This window comes from Pipra filicauda, unplaced genomic scaffold (genome assembly GCF_003945595.2).
Source record: "Pipra filicauda isolate LSUMZ 115617 unplaced genomic scaffold, ASM394559v2 scaffold109_size3271384_pilon, whole genome shotgun sequence".
NCBI classification, from domain to species: Eukaryota; Metazoa; Chordata; class Aves; order Passeriformes; family Pipridae; genus Pipra; species Pipra filicauda.
Window position 1 is genome coordinate 3,105,702 of NW_024103540.1, and position 18,314 is coordinate 3,124,015.

Consider the following 18,314-nt stretch of genomic DNA (forward strand, 5'->3'; position numbering starts at 1 on the left):
GAAAGAAGCAGCGTTCAGGGCTTCCAGAGCAGTTGCTAACACAGAGGGAACACAAAATGCTGAAAGGAAGAGCTGCAGCTAGGTTCAGTGAACAAGTGCTAAGCAGATCAAGGGAACCCTGATCTATCTTTGCTGTAAACTTGAATTTCTTCCTGGACAGCACAGTATGCTTTAAATGTATCCAAGAGAAACAAATATAAAATAATTTTCCTGGCACTTGCACATTGACACTTGCAACACATTAGAAGTCTGTCTTATACATGCTCATATATAAATATATGCACATATGCTGTCAAGTCTCAGCAGAAGGAGGATCAAGGAATCACCTTCCAGGAAAGGCAGAGGATCCCGATTTGCTCTCTTGAGTGGGAGGCTACTCTAGAACAGGCAGATGATCTATCTCTAGTAGGTACATATCAAATATGCTGGAACTTAGACTTCTTTAGCTTTGAGTTTATTGTCAGCTGAAATAGTAAAATCCTATTGTGAAACAGTCTTTTATTTTGCTCAGAGATACAAAGAGCATAATTTTGTTGGACTTCAAACTAAAAATTAAATAAATAGAGCAAGAGAATGAGAAACAATGAAGCTCTACGGGTGGTTTGTATGCAACTCTTTTGAGGTAATGCAGTTGACAGTTCACTGAAATGTGACAATGAAGCAACTTCACTAGCGGAGAAGGTCAAGTATCTTGTAAAATATTCCTGTGGATGTTTTGTTCCGTGTTTAAAATCCTTTGAATGACATGTAAACTTCATTTAACTTATTTCTTAGTTCCAACTACCATGGTTATGTTTTACTGCAGAAATGAATTTGTTGAGAGGGAATGACAGTTTTTGTCTAACATGGTCTGAATAGTGGTTCTGCTACATCCTTGAAGTGTCTTTCCTTGAATTTTGGCAGGAACATTACAGAGATAATAGGCATTATCCTTTGCTTTTAAATGTATCACATGTCATTAGTTGCTAGGCTTGTTCTTTGTTGTTACAGCAAAGAATTTATACATAGCACAGTCAAGTGGGTAGCTGGACTTTTGCCTAGCTGTGCAGTGAAGGGATTCAGCCACAGCACAGATTGGGAACTGAGCTGGTTCTCTCTACACAGTTAAGAAGCTAGTGCCTGGCTTTGTGGGAGCCAATTTGATGTTCTCTGTCATGTACATCGTACCAAATCTCTTTGTACTTTTCTAGTTGAAGAAGATTGGTGGTGGTGGCTTTGGGGAGATCTATGAGGCGATGGATTTGCTGACCCGTGAGAACGTGGCCTTGAAGGTAGAATCAGCCCAGCAGCCCAAGCAAGTTCTCAAGATGGAAGTGGCTGTCCTGAAAAAGCTGCAAGGTAAGGCAGAAAGACCTTTGGAAGTGCTAAGTTACTGTGCATGTTAACAACTAGAATCTGAAGTTGCAAATGGTTTTTATAATTTTCTCTTCAGCTTTCATCTATATGTAATGTTATGTTAAGTCATTCAGCTCACTCCAGTGAGTTCCAACAACAGGGACTACTTTTGTCTGCCAGGCTATAAGAACAATGAGTAGACTTCAACTGCATTACTAGTACACTGGTCTCTGCAATCTAGTGATACTGATTAGAAAATAAGAAATAGAGGAAGCAGCATCTAACTAGGAAATGAGGTTAGCTGATTGCCTCACAGAGGACCAGGAGCACTCTAAGCGTGATGGAGTCTCCAAGGAAAATGGTTGACTAGTAGATGAGTGCAAAAAGTGGATAAGACAAAGTATAGGGAAACTGACAATTAGCTAATTTTTCATTACCTCACTGTTCTGAGGGCAAAGTGTAAAGTGATGTGTCTATTCTTAATTTTTCCTAACACAGCTTTATATTGGTTTGGATGTGGAAGTCAGCCTTGGGGCCATCAATTTCTATAGCTGAACCTGGTAAAGCTTATAAGCAGATTTCAAACTGACTGGGAAGCAGCAAAATGCTGCTCATATCCAGCCCTCATATCCAGCCCTGCTGCCATTGAAGATACTACACTGAAGAGGGACTTGCTTTATATCAGGGTGCTGTTTTCTGTTTGGTGAGATGAAACTATAATAAATAGGGCTAAAAGTTAAAACTTCATTTGCTGATCTTTAGGGTGAAAGAAACCAGCCAGTATCCCAAAGGCTCTTGCAATTGTGATGAGATGCATTTTAACACCAAAGGGTGCAAGGGAGCTGTCTTGCTGGAGTTGTTCCTGGCTGAAGGAACAGTAAAGGGGTCTTCTACTAAAAACTGATTGCTATGGGAGGATGTAAACAAGGAATTTCCCAATCTGCCTTTGAGGGACTGAGAACTGCTGTTTGCTGAAGTGCATTTTGCATAATTTCCTTGTTAAGGCAAGGCCAGCTATTGACAGGAACAGTTTCTATGTTCTAGTATAATATGCTTCTGAAGGGATGTTCCTTTTTGCAGGATTCCCACTTGGTCTGAGGAATCCCCTTCTGTTGAAGCAGGGAGTAGGAGCCCTATCACTAGGGCTCATGCTTCAGAGATAGTGTTGTGGCCTTATGTTTGTGTCTATACCTCTTCTCTTGTACCAAATCTCCAGAGATATGATTGAATTAGAGGGTGAGACTGTTGCCAGTCTTGTGAGACGGGTTACTTAATATTTGTGACAGATTGCCTCTGGGTAAAAGTCATTGAATTATTTTTGAAGGTCAAATTGTTTTCCACGTTTCAGATCATCTAAGAGGAGGACTGATAGGCCTCTTTTTAATACACTGTGTTGTAATAGATGCTGCTGATCTGTGCAAAGGAGAAATCAACCCAGATTGTTAGAGGAATCTTGCTGTTGATATGTGAAAGGCTTGGATACACAAGCTCCCAAAGAACAGCAAAGTAGGTGTTTGAGGTCTGAAAACAGTGGAGTGAGGGCAAGCCAAGGCAGTGATTGAGATTTTTTAATTTGGTTGTACACTTGGAATGCTCTGAATTGAGTTGAAGGTATGACTGTGCAGAATGATAGATATTATAGTGCCAAGAGAAAATGCTATCATGCTAGTTAGTGTCAATATGTATTATATCCAGGGCAGAGAATGCTTGAAAAGTGTGACCTGAAATCACCAAGTGAGGACTAGCATCAGAAAATGTGCAAGGCATTGACTAATACATGTGTACTGCCAGTGTTTATTTCTGGAAAATAGTTGAGAATACCAAATGCTTGAAAAAACACCCACATTTGTACACAGCATGATGCTGTAATTGGGAAGAGGGAGTGGTGGTGTGTGGAATTAGGACAAGTCCCCTGGCAAAGCAGTTGGTAAATATTAAGGGACAGAAAAGACCAAAGAAGCAGATTTGGCTACGCATCAGCTATCCTGCATTTAAGAATGACACATTACTTAAACCATATTTTTACAAATCAAGCTGTTCTGTGAAGAATCTAGCTTTTTTGGGTTCAAGGTTAATCCCCAAATGCTTTACAGAAATAAATGATAAAGTTAAAATAAGAAATTGGGTTGAGAGCGTTGGGAATCGTGTATTGTGTATGTTTTCACTGAGAGTGTTGCAAAGAGGTGAGAAACATTTCAGAAAGGGAGATGCTGCCTTTATCCAACAGTTGGTGGATGGAGGAAGTTGGTGGTGTTACCACAGGTGATATAGTCATTTCATGGGTTTCTAGATGAAAAGCAAGGGAACAGTGTTGTCTAAAATTCCTCCGTATTTTTCTAGTAGAACTGAACATTGCAGTCCCCCTTAAATAGTAACCTTTATTGTTTTCTATTTAGATGTCACAGCAACCTTAAAGGACTAATGAGCTGCTGCTCTTTTCAGAGCTTGTAATCAGAGTCTAGCAAGTTGCTAGAGCTTGGCAGAGTTTGGGATAGAGAAGACTGGCCATTAGCCCATACTGCAGACCTACCTCAGGACCTGGTTTGGGTACAGCCTGACTTGTCAGTGCGGTAGCTCCTGATCGGTGTGGAGTGCAGGCTGTTGCCAACAGTTAGGCTTTCTGGGACACTTTGTGGAATAGCCACATAAGGAACACAGCTGCAGGTAGGCCCCTCACAGTGTCCTGTTTGCACTAGCAGTCCACACAGAACAACTGGGGAACTAAGCAGATAATGACTCCTTGAGAGACTCTGTGTTCCTTCTAATAAACACTGTGTGTAGTTTTCTGCTCTGAGGGTGGTTAAATGCTGGCACAGGTTACCTAGAGGGATGGTTGTGTCTCTGTCCTTGGAGATATTGAAAACTCACCTGCACGTGGCCCTGGACAAGATGCTCTAGCTGTCTCTGCTTGGACAAGGGGGTGGGCTAGATGATCTCAAGACGTCCCTTCCAAAACAAATGATTCTGAGATACTTGTGCTCGGCCATCTGAGATCACATGTGGGCATGTCAGTATCTCTTAACTGCTCTGTAGTGTCATTCTGTTCTGCTCATACTTGATTTGATTTTTCTAGCTGTATGTTGCTTTTTCTTTCAGTGTTTAGATATTATGTTTCCCAAAGGCAAAATTCTTTCTGACTTGCACTGTTAATTGCAAGGATCACAGATCATCTTCTGGCTAAAATTCCAAATCTGTTTACTGTCTTGAGTGTGGGAAACATCAGCAATGGTGCCCTTTTATGCTTTGGGTAAAACACAATTGAGAATCAGCTTAGAAAGTTTCTTGCTCAAGCAGCTGATGAGCTGAAGCTCTCGGTTGTCCTGTTGTGCCTTTACCCAAGAAGTTTTTGTCTTTTTCTTGCATTCCATGGACTGTGTTAGTCAAAATCAAAACCTTTTGGTCCCACACAGTTGCTGTAGAATATTTCCTTGTTCAGGCTGGACTTGCAGGGTTCAGGACGTTCTCTCTGGTGCCACTCTATCTGGTCAATTCTAATCAGAGCACCACGAGATGGCATTTTTATTTTCATCCTTGTCAAGCACTGTTTGGCTTACATTTGTCTTCTGACAGGGGCTTGGCACTGTTGAACCAAAGCTGTTTTCTCTGTGTTGAGAAAACTTGCTTGGGGGAACAGGGAAGTTGCATTCTTTTTGGTACCATTAGGAATGTTGACCTCAGTATCACAATGTGTACTACTGTCCTTGCTGCTGAAGGAGGCCTGCACCCTCCCCAGCACCTGATTTTACTGATATCCTCATTGCAACAGAAGCAGATGGGATCACCCATGATGCCAGGCCCCTTCCATGAAAACAAGTCTTTCTTTCCAAATCTTCACCACGTGGTGGCATTAAGGCAACTACAGCTTATGAATTTGGATCTCTCTTTTACTTGAGATCACACTATGTGTTTACCCACTGTCTGCTGTAGGTGAAGTCCTCTGCCATTTATCAACAGCAGCCTGAGCAACCCTTTTGGCCTAACTACAGGAGTTGCTTGTCACTGCTGTCAGACATGACTATCTTTGGCCTATCTGTCCCTTCTGTGGATGGAATATGCAGGACTAAGTTTACCTGGAGGATCAGAAAACATTCCTTCCTTGAAGAAGGCTGCTCTGCAGTTCCCAGCTACCAGGTGTTGTGAAGAGTCCAAGGAACCACATTAGAGAATAGACTTTTGCAGTCATAGGTTCTTATATACGTGCAAGTACGGAAATGATAGGAAAAATTAATGGTGGAAAGCACTAAGAAATGTGTGCCTGTAGTTGGTAAGTGTAGGGATAATAAAGTAAAAACAGGAAAAAAGATAAGATATATTGGGGATTTTACACTATAAACTTCATGTATTTGGGAAATTTTGCTTTGGGTTAGTTTTAATCAGCCCCCCTGTCTGAGGCACCACTTGTTGGTTTGCTTTAGGATTTGGAGACTATTTGGTGTACACTTGAAATGGAACTTCTGGGTCCATTTGCTCAGAAAACCTTACATGACCCAAAGCCACTCTTTGAACACTGACACACGGTAGTTGTGATGATTGAAGGCAGTATGGGGACTTGCTGTAAAACCTCATTGCTCTTATAAACTAGGACTCTGAGGATCCTGTTCTTTGGAATCATGAGGAGAAAAAATGGGATGATTTCCTATGATTGAACATATGGAAAGAAGAGTACTGTCACTTCTAGATGAGCAGATGTTTTTCCATCCCTTCAATGCTTTGCTAACCCTTTGAAATACTGATTTATTCTATTTCCTTTGAAATAGAAATGGACAGAAACCTGCCTGCTCTCTCTGTGACTTTTTTCCTCACCCTGGGTTTGCTGTGGAGCAACATTCAGCTAGCCAAGGGGCATCTGTGGAGTACTATCTGGACTCAGTTTCCCATCTATGACATCTTTGAGGTTAATCAAAATGTCACATCTCTGTTAGAACAGCACTGGCATAGTTTTGCGGTGCTTGGCTTGGGCTGTCTCAATCTGCTTTTCTAACAGCAGCCTTAACTGCAGAAATTGTAAACCAGTATCCCTGATTAAATCCAGTGGGCTGCTGCAGAGAAGGGTATGAGGAAGCTATCTTACATGCCAAACCAGGTATTGTGTCCTCTCTACATGCTCAGCTCAGGCTGTGTGAGGCTCAGAAGCAGATGCTTTGAATTCAAAAATATTTTCCCTGTCCTTACCTACTTCTTGATAGCACTTCTGGGAGCTCTCTGGGGGCTTGTAATACCAGGACAGTGCAGCACATTCTATGCCTTCTGGTCCACAGGCTCTCCAAAATACGGATGTAGCCACAGCATTTGGTTTCCTATGCTAGGATTCTCTTTGGAGAAGCCTGGCAGATTGTAATTTAAAATGGCCCAATTGTTCTGGTGCTGTGCAGTGTTTTCAGTTCATCTGCAGTGGCAGTGTTGCCCTGGTGTGAGGCTACAAGGCCCCATATACTTGCTTTTGACCTCGCTCAGCAGCCAGATATTGCTGAGCTCTCTTCAGTGTGTTGTTTTCTTTCTAAATGCCTTCTTTTCAGTATAACCAATCTCATTGCGTAGGGCTCTGATTATTTTTATCCTGCAGTGCAGAGATCTTCTGCATATTGAGTAGCTGTGCAAGATGCAGCCTGGTCACAGGCATTGTAGCTTTTGAGTACCTGATTTTATTACAGCAGATACTGAAACAAGTCTGTGTTGCTTGTTCCCTCTTTATTGCCAGGGGTTGGACAGGTAGTAGTTTCCTAGCAAAATAATGGAAGAAAAAGGATCTTGCTTGTTTTTTCTTATTTGCCAGTCCTAGATTTTTTCCTTTCTTTTTGCATATGTGAGAGTTTTGTGTTAAAGTGGTGCCTTTAACCCTCTGTAATTCAGTTTCTATTACTTTTACAAACATGGTTTATATGTTTCTACAGTATTTTGCTAGATTGATGTAACCAAGATATCTGTAAAGACTACAAAGCAGAGTAAATTATCTTAGCAGGCTTTTAGGCTATCACAGGATGGCAGATTCAAGATGTAGCTTGATCCTCTTTACCCAGCACTGCATTTTTCCATGTGGAAGAGTGTTTGAATAATATGTGGCATTTGGGCCACATGTTTTCTGTGTCAGCCATGGTAGTATGGGGTGGGGGAAGGTCACGGGATGGATGAAAAAGGATTTAAAACACACTTTTTTGGGGGCTATGTTGAATTCTTGCTCCTGCACTATTGTTTCTTTACCTGTGTGGGATCTATTATCAGTTACTCATCTTAAAGTTGTTAGTGGTCTTGGGAAACAACTGGAGGAAATTATGCCATGCAAAGTCAGGCAGTTTTACCATTTACCATTTGATTGGAAGATGATGACCAGCCTTTTAGGTTTTGCATCCATTAGTTCATTCATTTATTACAGAAGCACTAGCAAGGTTAACCCAATTGATTAAATTCTAGCTGATTACTATTGAATAATGTAGTTATTTAAGCCTCACTTCCAGCATAGAATGTGTTTGCTTTCATGTTAAAAACTCCTTTGTCCAGCTGAGTTGACAAGTCCCTGAAGTCAGCTTGTTGTCTGGCCAGAGATGAAACTTGCTAACTCCAAAGGAAAAGAACTGTATGCGAGTCAGCTTTGCCAAGCTACAGACACCATTTCCAAGCAAAGTTAGAAGATGATGAAAATAACTCACATTTCACTTTCTAGTCCTGCTGGATCTTTTTCTTTACAGTATTTGTGCAAAAGTGGATTCAATATCCCCACAATACAAAATTTGTGATAAGCTGACACTGACATTGACAGGCAAATAAAGAAGAGAATACTGTAAAATGTATCTTATAATGTAGGGAATTGAGAAACAACTGCAGCTTTCCAAATACCAGTGAGAGCAATTGTATAGCTACATGTCCACAGCTATATAATAGTGACCCCAGCAGTACCAAGTTATGTCACTAAGCACTTGGGCTTTTTCTAGGCAGTTATCTGTGGGGTTGAGCTTCTGGATCGCTGTGCCATGGTGGTTATTTTTGGCCTACAGTATTCCCCTGATTTTGATACTTCATGTATTACCTGAATAAAACAAAACTTGACTGATGATTCTGGAATTCAGCTGCATTTATGATTAGAGAGGTCAGAGGTTGCTGCTAATGTGAGAGGCAAGCCTTAAAGAAAAAGTGAATGTGACACAAATAGATCCAGAGGAAAATTTTGGCTGGCAGGGGGGATCTTTGGTCTTTAGTACAACCTCCTGCTCCAAGCAGAAAAGAAATAGATTTGGTTGCTCTGGACTTTTTATGGTGAAGTTTTGGATAGTCTCCAAAGATGGAGATCCTACAGGCTCCCTGAGTCCCTGTTCCAGGGTTTGACCATCCTCATGGGGGATAAAGAAATCACACCTAGTGGGAACTTCCCATGTTGCAGCTCATGTCCAGTGCCGCTCTGTGTGCCTCTGTTCTGGGTTAAATTCACCTGGCAACTAAGTACCTCAGAAGTGCTTGCTCACCACTCCCCTGCTTCGGTGGGATGGGGAGAAGTGGAAAAATGTAAAACCTGCGGGGTGACATGGGAGCAGTTTACTAATTGAAATAATAGCAATAATAGTAGTAGTGGAAAGAGAGATAACAAAATAAAAAGAGGAATAAAGCCCAAGAAAAACAAGTGGTGTACCACCTTCTGACCAATGCCCAGCCCATTCCCAAGCAGCAATATGTGGCTCCTGGCCAACTCCCTCCAGTTTATATACTGGACATGACATTCTGTGGTATGGAACATACCTTTGGCCTGTCTGGGTCAGCTGTCCCATCTGTGCTCCCTCCTGCCTTGTTGTGCATCAGAGCAGGGACACTGAAAAGTTCTGGACTTAGGGTAGGCACTACTGAGCAATGGCCAAAACATCCCTGTGTTATCAACATTATTCTCATCCTAAATACAAAAGCACTGCACCAGCTACTAGGAATGAAATGAACTCTATCCCAGCTGAAACCAGGACAGCCTCTGAGAAAAAGTCAAACTCCATCTTATCAGCACTCTTCTATTTGGTGGCTCCAACCAGCAGATGGTTTCCCTTCTATTGCCTTCCTGAAGGCTGAACAAACCCAATGCTCTGATACTTTTTGTTAATGTTACATTCTCCTTTCCCTGCCACCATCCTGGTGGGCACTGCTGAATTCCTGCTGTTATGTCTGTGTTGGTCTTGTGCAGGAGAAAATGCAGGAAGTGGTAAGGTAACAGTAATAAGAGTAACAATTGCACTGAGATTTATGATAATCCGTGCAGTAGAAGTTACTGTAGTGTTTTGGGTGGACTGTTAGGAATGAGACAGCTAATCAATGGAGATGAATCACAAAATTTTAGCATAAAATAAAAAGATTCAAATTTTTAACTCCTTTGTGGAGAAGAGCGGTTACTGCTTGTCTGTAGGTGAAAACACAGGAAATATGGAGTCTGTAAAAAAAAACAAACAACAACTTCAAATTGCAATGATAATGTCACATATTTCTTTCCTAGTATTTATTTTATTAGTTTCATTGCTATATTGAAAATACATGAAGAATATTTAAGAACTTAAAGGAGTAGAAGATTGGAATGAATATTGGTGTCCAGCGGTTTGAAATTCATCCATGTGAAAAAATAGACTCAAAAAAGGATAAAATTTAGTTTTCTTAAGTTCTGTGTAATGAAAGTTTTTCATGTAATGAAAGTTTTAAAGTATTAAAATGGGGCTTCTAATCATATCTCTACAAGGTGATGAGTATCTATGATAGGGTGGAAGGGTTTTCCAAATACTTGAAGTTATTTTTATACATGAGAACATAATTATAGACTGTAATTTTTAAGTTTCTTCAGAACAAGGATGGTGAAGACCATTTCGGTGACTGAAATATTTGTAATTTTTACCCAATATTATGTGGGAGATTATTATGTTCATTGTAGTTAAAAGACAGCTGTAGAAAGAATTTTCCTATGGCTGAACATTAAAATTTTGCCTTAACTAAATGCTTGTGAAACAAAACACTCTGAAACTTTTCTCAAGTCAGCATCAGGCTGACTTATTCCTCCTGTGTTAGTTAACAGGACAAAACTCTTTATAATCTGTTGCTCTGTTCTTTACTTTGTTGGAAGATATTTGTATGGTTTAAGAAATTAACAAATACAGATATAGAGCATATTTTCTATGGTATAACTTCTGATCCTCTGTAATATCAGGGTGGCTGTTGAGCATAATATTCTAGCAAAGGAGCAAGTGTCATCTAGCAGTTAGTGCAGTAAAATAGTTATGAGGCTTCCCATACTAGACATACCTTGAAAAAACTTTTTTTTCACCCTTTTCTTTCTTTTCTGGGTTAAAATATGCTTTGATGCTCTCTGTGCTATGATCTCCATGCTTGAGGAGGGCATGTATGAGAAGAGGGGGCTATTTCCTGCGGCCTTAAAGGGAAATATAACAGTTCCATCATCCTGGCTGCACAGGAGGTTATTAACACGATTGTTCTTGTGCGCTTCAGTGTTCTGATCAGCCTCAGGACTGATCTGCAGGAATCCCTAAGTCACACCTCACTGTCAGCCTCCATCTGCTACTTCTGCATGGCATGAACTGTTCCAAGAGAGCAAACAGTTGTAATCTGCTGCCTCCTTTAGATGAAAGATGGGTAAAAGCTTCCCGAATCCAAAGGGTTTGATGCTGCAAGCATTTATCCCATCCATATGACCAGCTGCCTGTATATGCACTACTTCTAAATATGGCCTGCTTTCTCTACACTTTGTTATATTCTTTTTATTTCATGCAGAAATTGACACAGTTTTCCCTCACCTCCTTTCTTCTTATTTTCCTGGTGTTGCTTGTGTTGCAGAGTAGTGCATGGGAGAGCTGTTCCAGAGAGCGCCTAAATTCCCAAGACCAACAGGTCAGATCCAAGCCCATTTTAGGCTGGAAAGGAGGATTCAGTATAAAATCAAGTCAGTTTGGGATGCAGGTCATCCAGAACTGTCAGTCAATTAATCATTTTCAAAAATTATAGAAAGTGGAAACATGTTGCCATCCTAAACATGCAAACAATTCTCAAAGATAATAAACTAAAAACTTAAATGCTTTTTCTTTTGGTAAAATTGTGTGATCCAGAAAAGAATAGTACTATGGAGGAAACTGATTAAAAAAACACAGAACAAACCCACAAAAAACCAAAACCAAAAGGTCTCAGAAATACACTTGAAATCACAAGAGGAAGTATCAAATTAGCAAGGATGTGTATTGAGTCATATAATTGGACACTATCATTCCTGTTTTGCTGAAATTAGTGATTTAGATGGCCAGGTTCTACCTGTCAGAGGTGTTGTTGTCTGTAGTTTTACAGCAATAAAAAGCACATGGTGTCCTGCTTATCGGTGCTTTGCAATCATCTAAAACAATAAAAGGGTGTAAAAAATTACTATTTTACCCTTTTTTACCACACAATAGCTTGCACTGTAACTAGAAACAGTTATCGTTTTGGCTGTTGCCTCAATACCCATCTCCTGGTGCTCTGAAAGGCAAACAAAGCCAAGTGGAACTCAGTGTCTGTAAGTAAGCCAGGCTGGTCTGTGCAAATCTGAGAATCATGTCTGGGTTGAGTGTGGGCTTGCACTGACCTGCCCATCCTGTCTGAAGCCTGTGTAGATGGCCAGTTTGCTGAAGCACAGAAGTAGCATGAACTCCTAAAGAAATATAATTCATTCTTTCTGAGGTTATTCAGGTATGTTTACTTTGTAGCCACAAATCTGGCTTTGAGGGTCACGTCGGCAAGCAGCATATTGGGACCCATGGCAGGAAGATATGTGGGATAGTTGAGTCTTGGTAATGCCCAGGGCAGGAATTGTGGTATTTCCACACAGTGTCTCAAGGAGTTCCCTCAGAAAACCAAAAACCTGTATGTCAAAATCAACACTGAATTCACAATGAAGTTGCCAATAGTAGGAAACCAGTGGCACCCAGTACCTATGGGCACACACAGGCCATGGGCTTGTTATGTGAGAAATGAGGATCAGGGAAGAGCGTGCAGGCTGCCCTGACACATACTGAAGAGGGTACTCCCCTAATCTCTCAATATCTTTTCCTGAAATATGGTGGTTTGTGACGTTCCTTGATGGTTTCAGCATGGTCTTGCGCATTCAGTCCTGAAACTGGGTAATGTCCATGCCAGAGACATGAAGGCTCTGCAAACACTTAACCTTCCTGCTCGTCTAACCAGATGTTAGTGGATATTAGGATTGGTTGGTTTGTTTGTTTTTTAAGCCTGTTCTTCTGAAGGGATTAAGGAGTAGCCAGAGTCTCTGTCCCTCCAGTTTTGGTTGCCAGCAGCTCTGTTATCTCCCTGTGGTAGCAGAGAGAGTGTGGGTGTTCTGTTGTGGGATACTGGTGGGCCCTGGAGGGCAGAATCTTGATGCTCTTACCAGGAGTCCTGGGATGAAGCTCCATATTCCACAGCTGTATCTATTGCTCTGGTCAAAGCTCTGGTTCTCCAGTGAGAAAGCTGCTTCTTTGTCTCCTGCTGCCCTCCACATCCCTATTCTGTCATATCTTGCTGTCCCCAGCAGTTTCTGATGCCCCAGACCTATGGTGCAATGACAGCAATAGCAGGGCCCTGAGGGCAGTGCAGTTACTGATTACTGTATGTGTTCATGTTTTTCCTTTTTTTATTTAAAATTGGGAAGTATCAAACAATAAGCTTTGGTTTAAAAATCACCATTGCTCAAGTGCTACAGAGACATATAGGGCAAAGCTATGCAGTGATTCTCACCCCCTTCCCTGCTTGGAAACCTCACCAGGAACCAGGTGTTCACCATTGTGGTGTGCATCAACTTTTGCTCTGTTATCAGTAGTCTGCTTTTAGGGGAACACATGCCTCATACTTCCCCTTCTGATAATCCAGAGAGCAAACCATCGCAAATCCATTACGTGTCAGGGTCTGAAACCACAGCCTCTGCTCCCTCCCTGAGGACTAGCTGCGTATTTTGAGGTGGCTGATTTCGTTTGATTTTGCCTGAATAGGTGTAGTATGTACTTCTAACACCATGCCAAACTTGACACAGAATTACTTATATTATTTCGTTCTGTTGTTATGGAATTGCTCAAATGTTTCAATGGATTTTTTCCATGGGCATCTTTCTTTTCCAGATGTCTCTGACTATTAAAATCAGGGTTTGTCCACGTTGAAGTAACATTAGATTAGCTGTTTCAGGGTAAGCAGTGCTAATAGGCAGGTGTAGTGGTGGTGTGTACAAGTCAGCATTTACTGAGTAAAGCTGAGCTGTGCTACCAGTGAACTTGTGAAACCATGTGGTCATGTGTGTTACCCACACTTTAGTTCAGGGATGGTGGTAGCTGTGGTGTTGTTGCGTGCGCGTGGTGGTATAAACTGCAGTTTGTCACACTCTCACTTGTGGCCTGTGTCAGGATTTGAGGAACCCTGACACTGATTTCCACTCACGGCCATGTCACAGGCAGCTTTCTTGTTAAATGTCAGTATTCTACTGAGCTACGAGACTGGGAAGGAGAAACATAATCAGTCTGTTCTGCAAAACTCCTTATGTGATACCACTTTATGGTTACCAGACCTGGGTCAGAAACCATTTTTCTAAAAATCATGATCACAGGGTTGTTGTCTTAGTTCCATTCTGTATGTTTCTGTTTCTTTTCAGGGAAGGATCATGTTTGCAGATTTATTGGCTGTGGAAGAAACGAAAAATTCAATTATGTGGTTATGCAGCTTCAGGTGAGTTCTGTTCTTCACCTCTCTCTTCTGTTCCATAGAGATGGCATCACAGCGAAGGATTTGCAATGAGAGAATAAGACCAAACACCGGTCTAAAGACTTCGTTGTACACAGAAAAAGAATGGAATGGGAGACAAGGGGAAGGGGTGGTGTTGCTGTGACATCCATCAGAATGGCTCCAGTTGATAAGATGTACTAAAATATTTCATAGCTCTGTTTTTCTATTTGAGATGGCTTTCTGACAACTTTCTGGTAAAAGCACTCCATTCAGAATGCTCACAGGAGCAACGCAGAGTATTGTGCAGCAGTGGCAGCTGTTTGAAATATTTCCTGCTGAGCACTGTGATGCAGCATTCAAAATACTTGTCTTGTATCAGAGCGCGGAGTGCGGTGAGAGCCAGTGGTGTCACACGAACAGCACAGTTTCTCTATGAAAGGCCACGATCTCTGTCTCCCCTGTCTCTCCCAAGAACAGCAGGAGCTTGGCTTTTGCTGTGGAAGTGTTTACTCCTGCTTGAACACTGCTGATATTCAGTATGGGTGAATACTTGGGTAGCTACCACATAGTGACTCTACTGCTAGACAGTAGAGGAAGTAAAACAGATACCAGCAGACCCCAGTACTTCTTTAAAATAAACTTCCAGTTTTTTTGAAGTATAGTTCTGCTTTGCAAGGCATATAAAATGTATAAACTCACTAAATTCCTGGTGCTTGGGTTTGTCTTTTATGCATCATTGGCATGCCAACTGCAGTTATGGATAGAAAAAGTCCTTTTACTCTCTAAACAATCCTGGCTATTAGTGCTGCTGCAGTGTGAGTACGAATATGATTCTTGAAAGGGCTAATCTGGAGCTCATGGAAGAACAAGGTTTCTAACCCCCCAGTCCTGTCCTTAATAAGCATGATGAAAGGGACTTTACCTTGGCAAAGAACTTCTCTGCATGGAGTCTTTTACTTTCTAGCCTGTTCTTTTGCTATGTAACTGAGCACATAGAGTAGATAGAGCTAAAAATAATTTCATTATTTGCAAATGAAGACATTGATACATAAAGCATTAGCTAGTTTTGCACTCTTACCCTTCAGGCTAAAATTCTTCTTCAGCTTCAAGGCCTGCTGACACCTGGTTTGTTGTGTGTCCCTCTGACTGCTGTGTACTGCAGTTCTCCCTTTCTTTTCAGTCATTGGGACTGAGGCTTCCACTCTAAGCTTTGCAATTCCCTGCATCTGCTCTGTTTCATAGCCAGCCTGATGGTGTTTATTTGGAAAATAATGCTCATTTTCTGTCTTTTCCTGGTAGTTGTATTGGATATTCACATGCCTTGGGTTGTTTCTGGAGAGCAGATGTCTAAGACCATCTCACAAACCAGCTGGGGAAATTTATGGCACATTTCAGTGTGCAGCTCTGAAAAAATCTGCCTTGCTTTCCATGTTACCATTGGTTAAGAGAGCTGATGTCCAGGGAACAGCTTTACAGTGGAAAGAAAGATCTGCTGTCAGTTCAATAACCTCGATGTTTCAGGATAGCAATGACAAAACTCTGCTGGCTCTAGTAAACTGTCACAGAAATTTAAGAAGTTAAGCACTAGAGAAGTGACTTAGTCTTATTTTGTTCATGTTAAGGAGCAAACCTGGGCCAGCTGCTGTGGCTTGGTTGTAGCTATTAGCTGACCTGTGTCAGGTGTGGTTGTTCAAGGGTCCAGAGCCCTGAAGTGAAACATGGGTCAAACCACTTTGAGAGACTAGAGCTTCAAGAGCCAATTGCAGTTGGCACCTTAATGTCTCTAAATAACTTGAGAACTGGAAATGGAGGGATGAATAGATGGCATTTCACTGCTTTGAAGAGCAATCTGTGTTTTCTCATCAGATGTTTGGAATCTTTTATATATATTCTGTTGGGAATTTTGTTTGAACTCATCTATTATCACTAGAACACTGGGGTTTTTCTTGCATTTACACTGTCCTTTTTTCCTTTTTTTTTGTTATTTTTCCGAATTGTCTTCATTTCCATGCATAGCTGGTAGCCTTTTTGGTTTTCCCTAGAAATTTCTTAAAGTGGAGGTAAATTAGCAATTTCTTTTAATAAGTATAAAGTCTCTGGAAAAACCCTCCTCTCCTGATTTTGGGTATGATTCTCTTCATAAGACAACTTTCCCCATTGTGATGTTGCCACAACAATGCTGGCTTGAGCTTGGACTAGACAGTGTGCGCTAGGGAGTTTCTGATGAAACTGCTTCTGTGAGCTGTAATAGATAGTGGCTTCATGCCTTGCTTACCAAATTTGTACTTAATCTTTAAAAGGCTCAGGGAACAGTCAAAGGTTGTTCTTAAATCAGCTTCTGCATAGTCTGAGTTTAACAATAAGGAGATGCTGGCCTCATGCAGTCTGAGGCACTGCTGTCCATGCCGTGCCTATTTCACAAATAATACATCAGCTGATTCCCCAAGATAACGGTCTGGTATCTACTTATCAGCAAATACATCACTTAAATGATAAAATGAAGTACTGGAAGATCTTATACAAGAAATAAAGCAGATGTAAGGTGAGAACCTGACTGAGTAGCATATCTGCTTTTTTGGGGTTGCATGGTAGCACTTGAAGCTGTGAAATGCTGTGTTTTCATGTGATGGTTTAAGTGTTTTATTGATTGTTTCAGGGCCGAAATCTTGCAGATCTCAGAAGGAGTCAGCCTCGAGGGACTTTCACGCTGAGCACAACGCTGCGATTAGGCAAACAGATTCTAGAATCAATAGAAGCCATTCACTCTGTGGGATTCCTGCATCGTGACATCAAGCCTGTATGTTGTTTTGAAAATTTTCCTTTTGGTTGTATGTCTGTTCTGCTTGAGTCAATAAAGACAGTCTGAATGTGGGCAGATCTCAGCAGATACATTTAGGTCTCCTTGCACACTGCCACTGACACATTTGCTATTTTCTATAAATACAGAATAGTAATATAGTATTGTGCTTCCTTTAAGTGCATAGCAAACTAGCTTGTATTGGCAGAGGCTGCTCCATGGTGGGTTGGCAGCTGTCAGTCATACTTGTACCACTCAATATCCTGTGATGAAGCAATCTAGTTCTGAATAGTCATTTGGAGCCCAACCAATTATTACTGTTAAAGGAGTTCAGAAAGGAAGTCTTGCTCCGTGACCCATCACTTGAATAAATGCTATTTCGTGCATTTGACGTAGCTAAATCATCCTCTTAATCCTTTCTGAGCAATTGCCAAAAAATTGAAGCACAGTTTCTAGTGTCAGAAACACACTCACGGTGTTGGTCATCTGCCTAAGTGAAGGACAGTAATTCCAAGTTTCTCTGTAGAAGCCAGTCCTTTTCCTACAGCTCTTCACTGCTTGACCTCAACACTTGTTACTATACTATACCCAAGACTACCTTCCTTCCAGCAGATTCATTTGCTCCTTTTAAAATCAGCTGCTTTTAAATGATCAAATTCAGCTGAAAATCAGTCACTGATGTGATTGGCCACAAATCCTTTAGCAGCCATCCATTATGGTAAAGGACAGAACTTAAGGATGGAGGTTAAAAAAAGGAGCTGCTTCATATGCTTGTATTGGTTTATTTACTAAGAAGCAAACTCAGTGGTTTTTAGATGCCTGAATATTCAGATAGATTCAGGCAATGCAATACTGTGGATGATGATTCTGGGAGTTAGGGCAGAATAATGCATGCTAGAAGCTGAACCATGAACAGAAGCATTTGTCTACGGTAACTCCAGACTGTTATGCAAGTGATGGAGCTCTCACTGCAGAGCTAGTGGTGTCAAGTGTAGCTCTTTCTCAGAGCAGCTGAAATTTAGCAAAGCTAATGTGAATTTTAGTTATTTTGAGACTCCACAGACTCTTATCTGCAAAGTGAACTTCTTAACAAGGCGATGATTCTCTAATCATGATTTTTAAGGTGCATCTTAAAATTAATCTCTTTGACTTGTTTCCATCAGAGGCATGTGGAGCTATATGACAAAGTTTTGTTAACAAATGACCAGTCTTACCGAAGTTGCTGGTATTAATTTGATTTTTTTCTTTCCTTCTTTGTCTAGTCAAATTTTGCCATGGGCCGCTTACCTTCAACATACAGAAAGTGCTACATGTTAGACTTTGGTCTGGCCCGTCAGTATACCAACACCACTGGGGAAGTCCGGCCAGTAAGTAAATTTCAAGGAATTTTTTTTCCATTTCTGCAACTGATTAGGCATGGAAAGGTTTTGTGGTTCTATTTGTTTTGTGGTTGTTAAGTTTGGTCATTATATTGGACTGCATTTTC

General features: G+C 41.1%; 1 protein-coding gene across 1 annotated transcript in view; it reads left to right on the plus strand.

The window, feature by feature from the left end:
- TTBK1 (tau tubulin kinase 1) overlaps positions 1-18,314 on the plus strand; it is a 108,461-nt gene that overhangs the window by 21,832 nt on the left and 68,315 nt on the right. The window contains exons 3-6 of the mRNA XM_027709840.2: positions 1,191-1,338; positions 13,961-14,034; positions 16,688-16,828; positions 18,091-18,195. Of these exons, the coding sequence (XP_027565641.1) occupies positions 1,191-1,338; positions 13,961-14,034; positions 16,688-16,828; positions 18,091-18,195 (468 nt within the window). The remainder of the gene's footprint in view (positions 1-1,190; positions 1,339-13,960; positions 14,035-16,687; positions 16,829-18,090; positions 18,196-18,314) is intronic.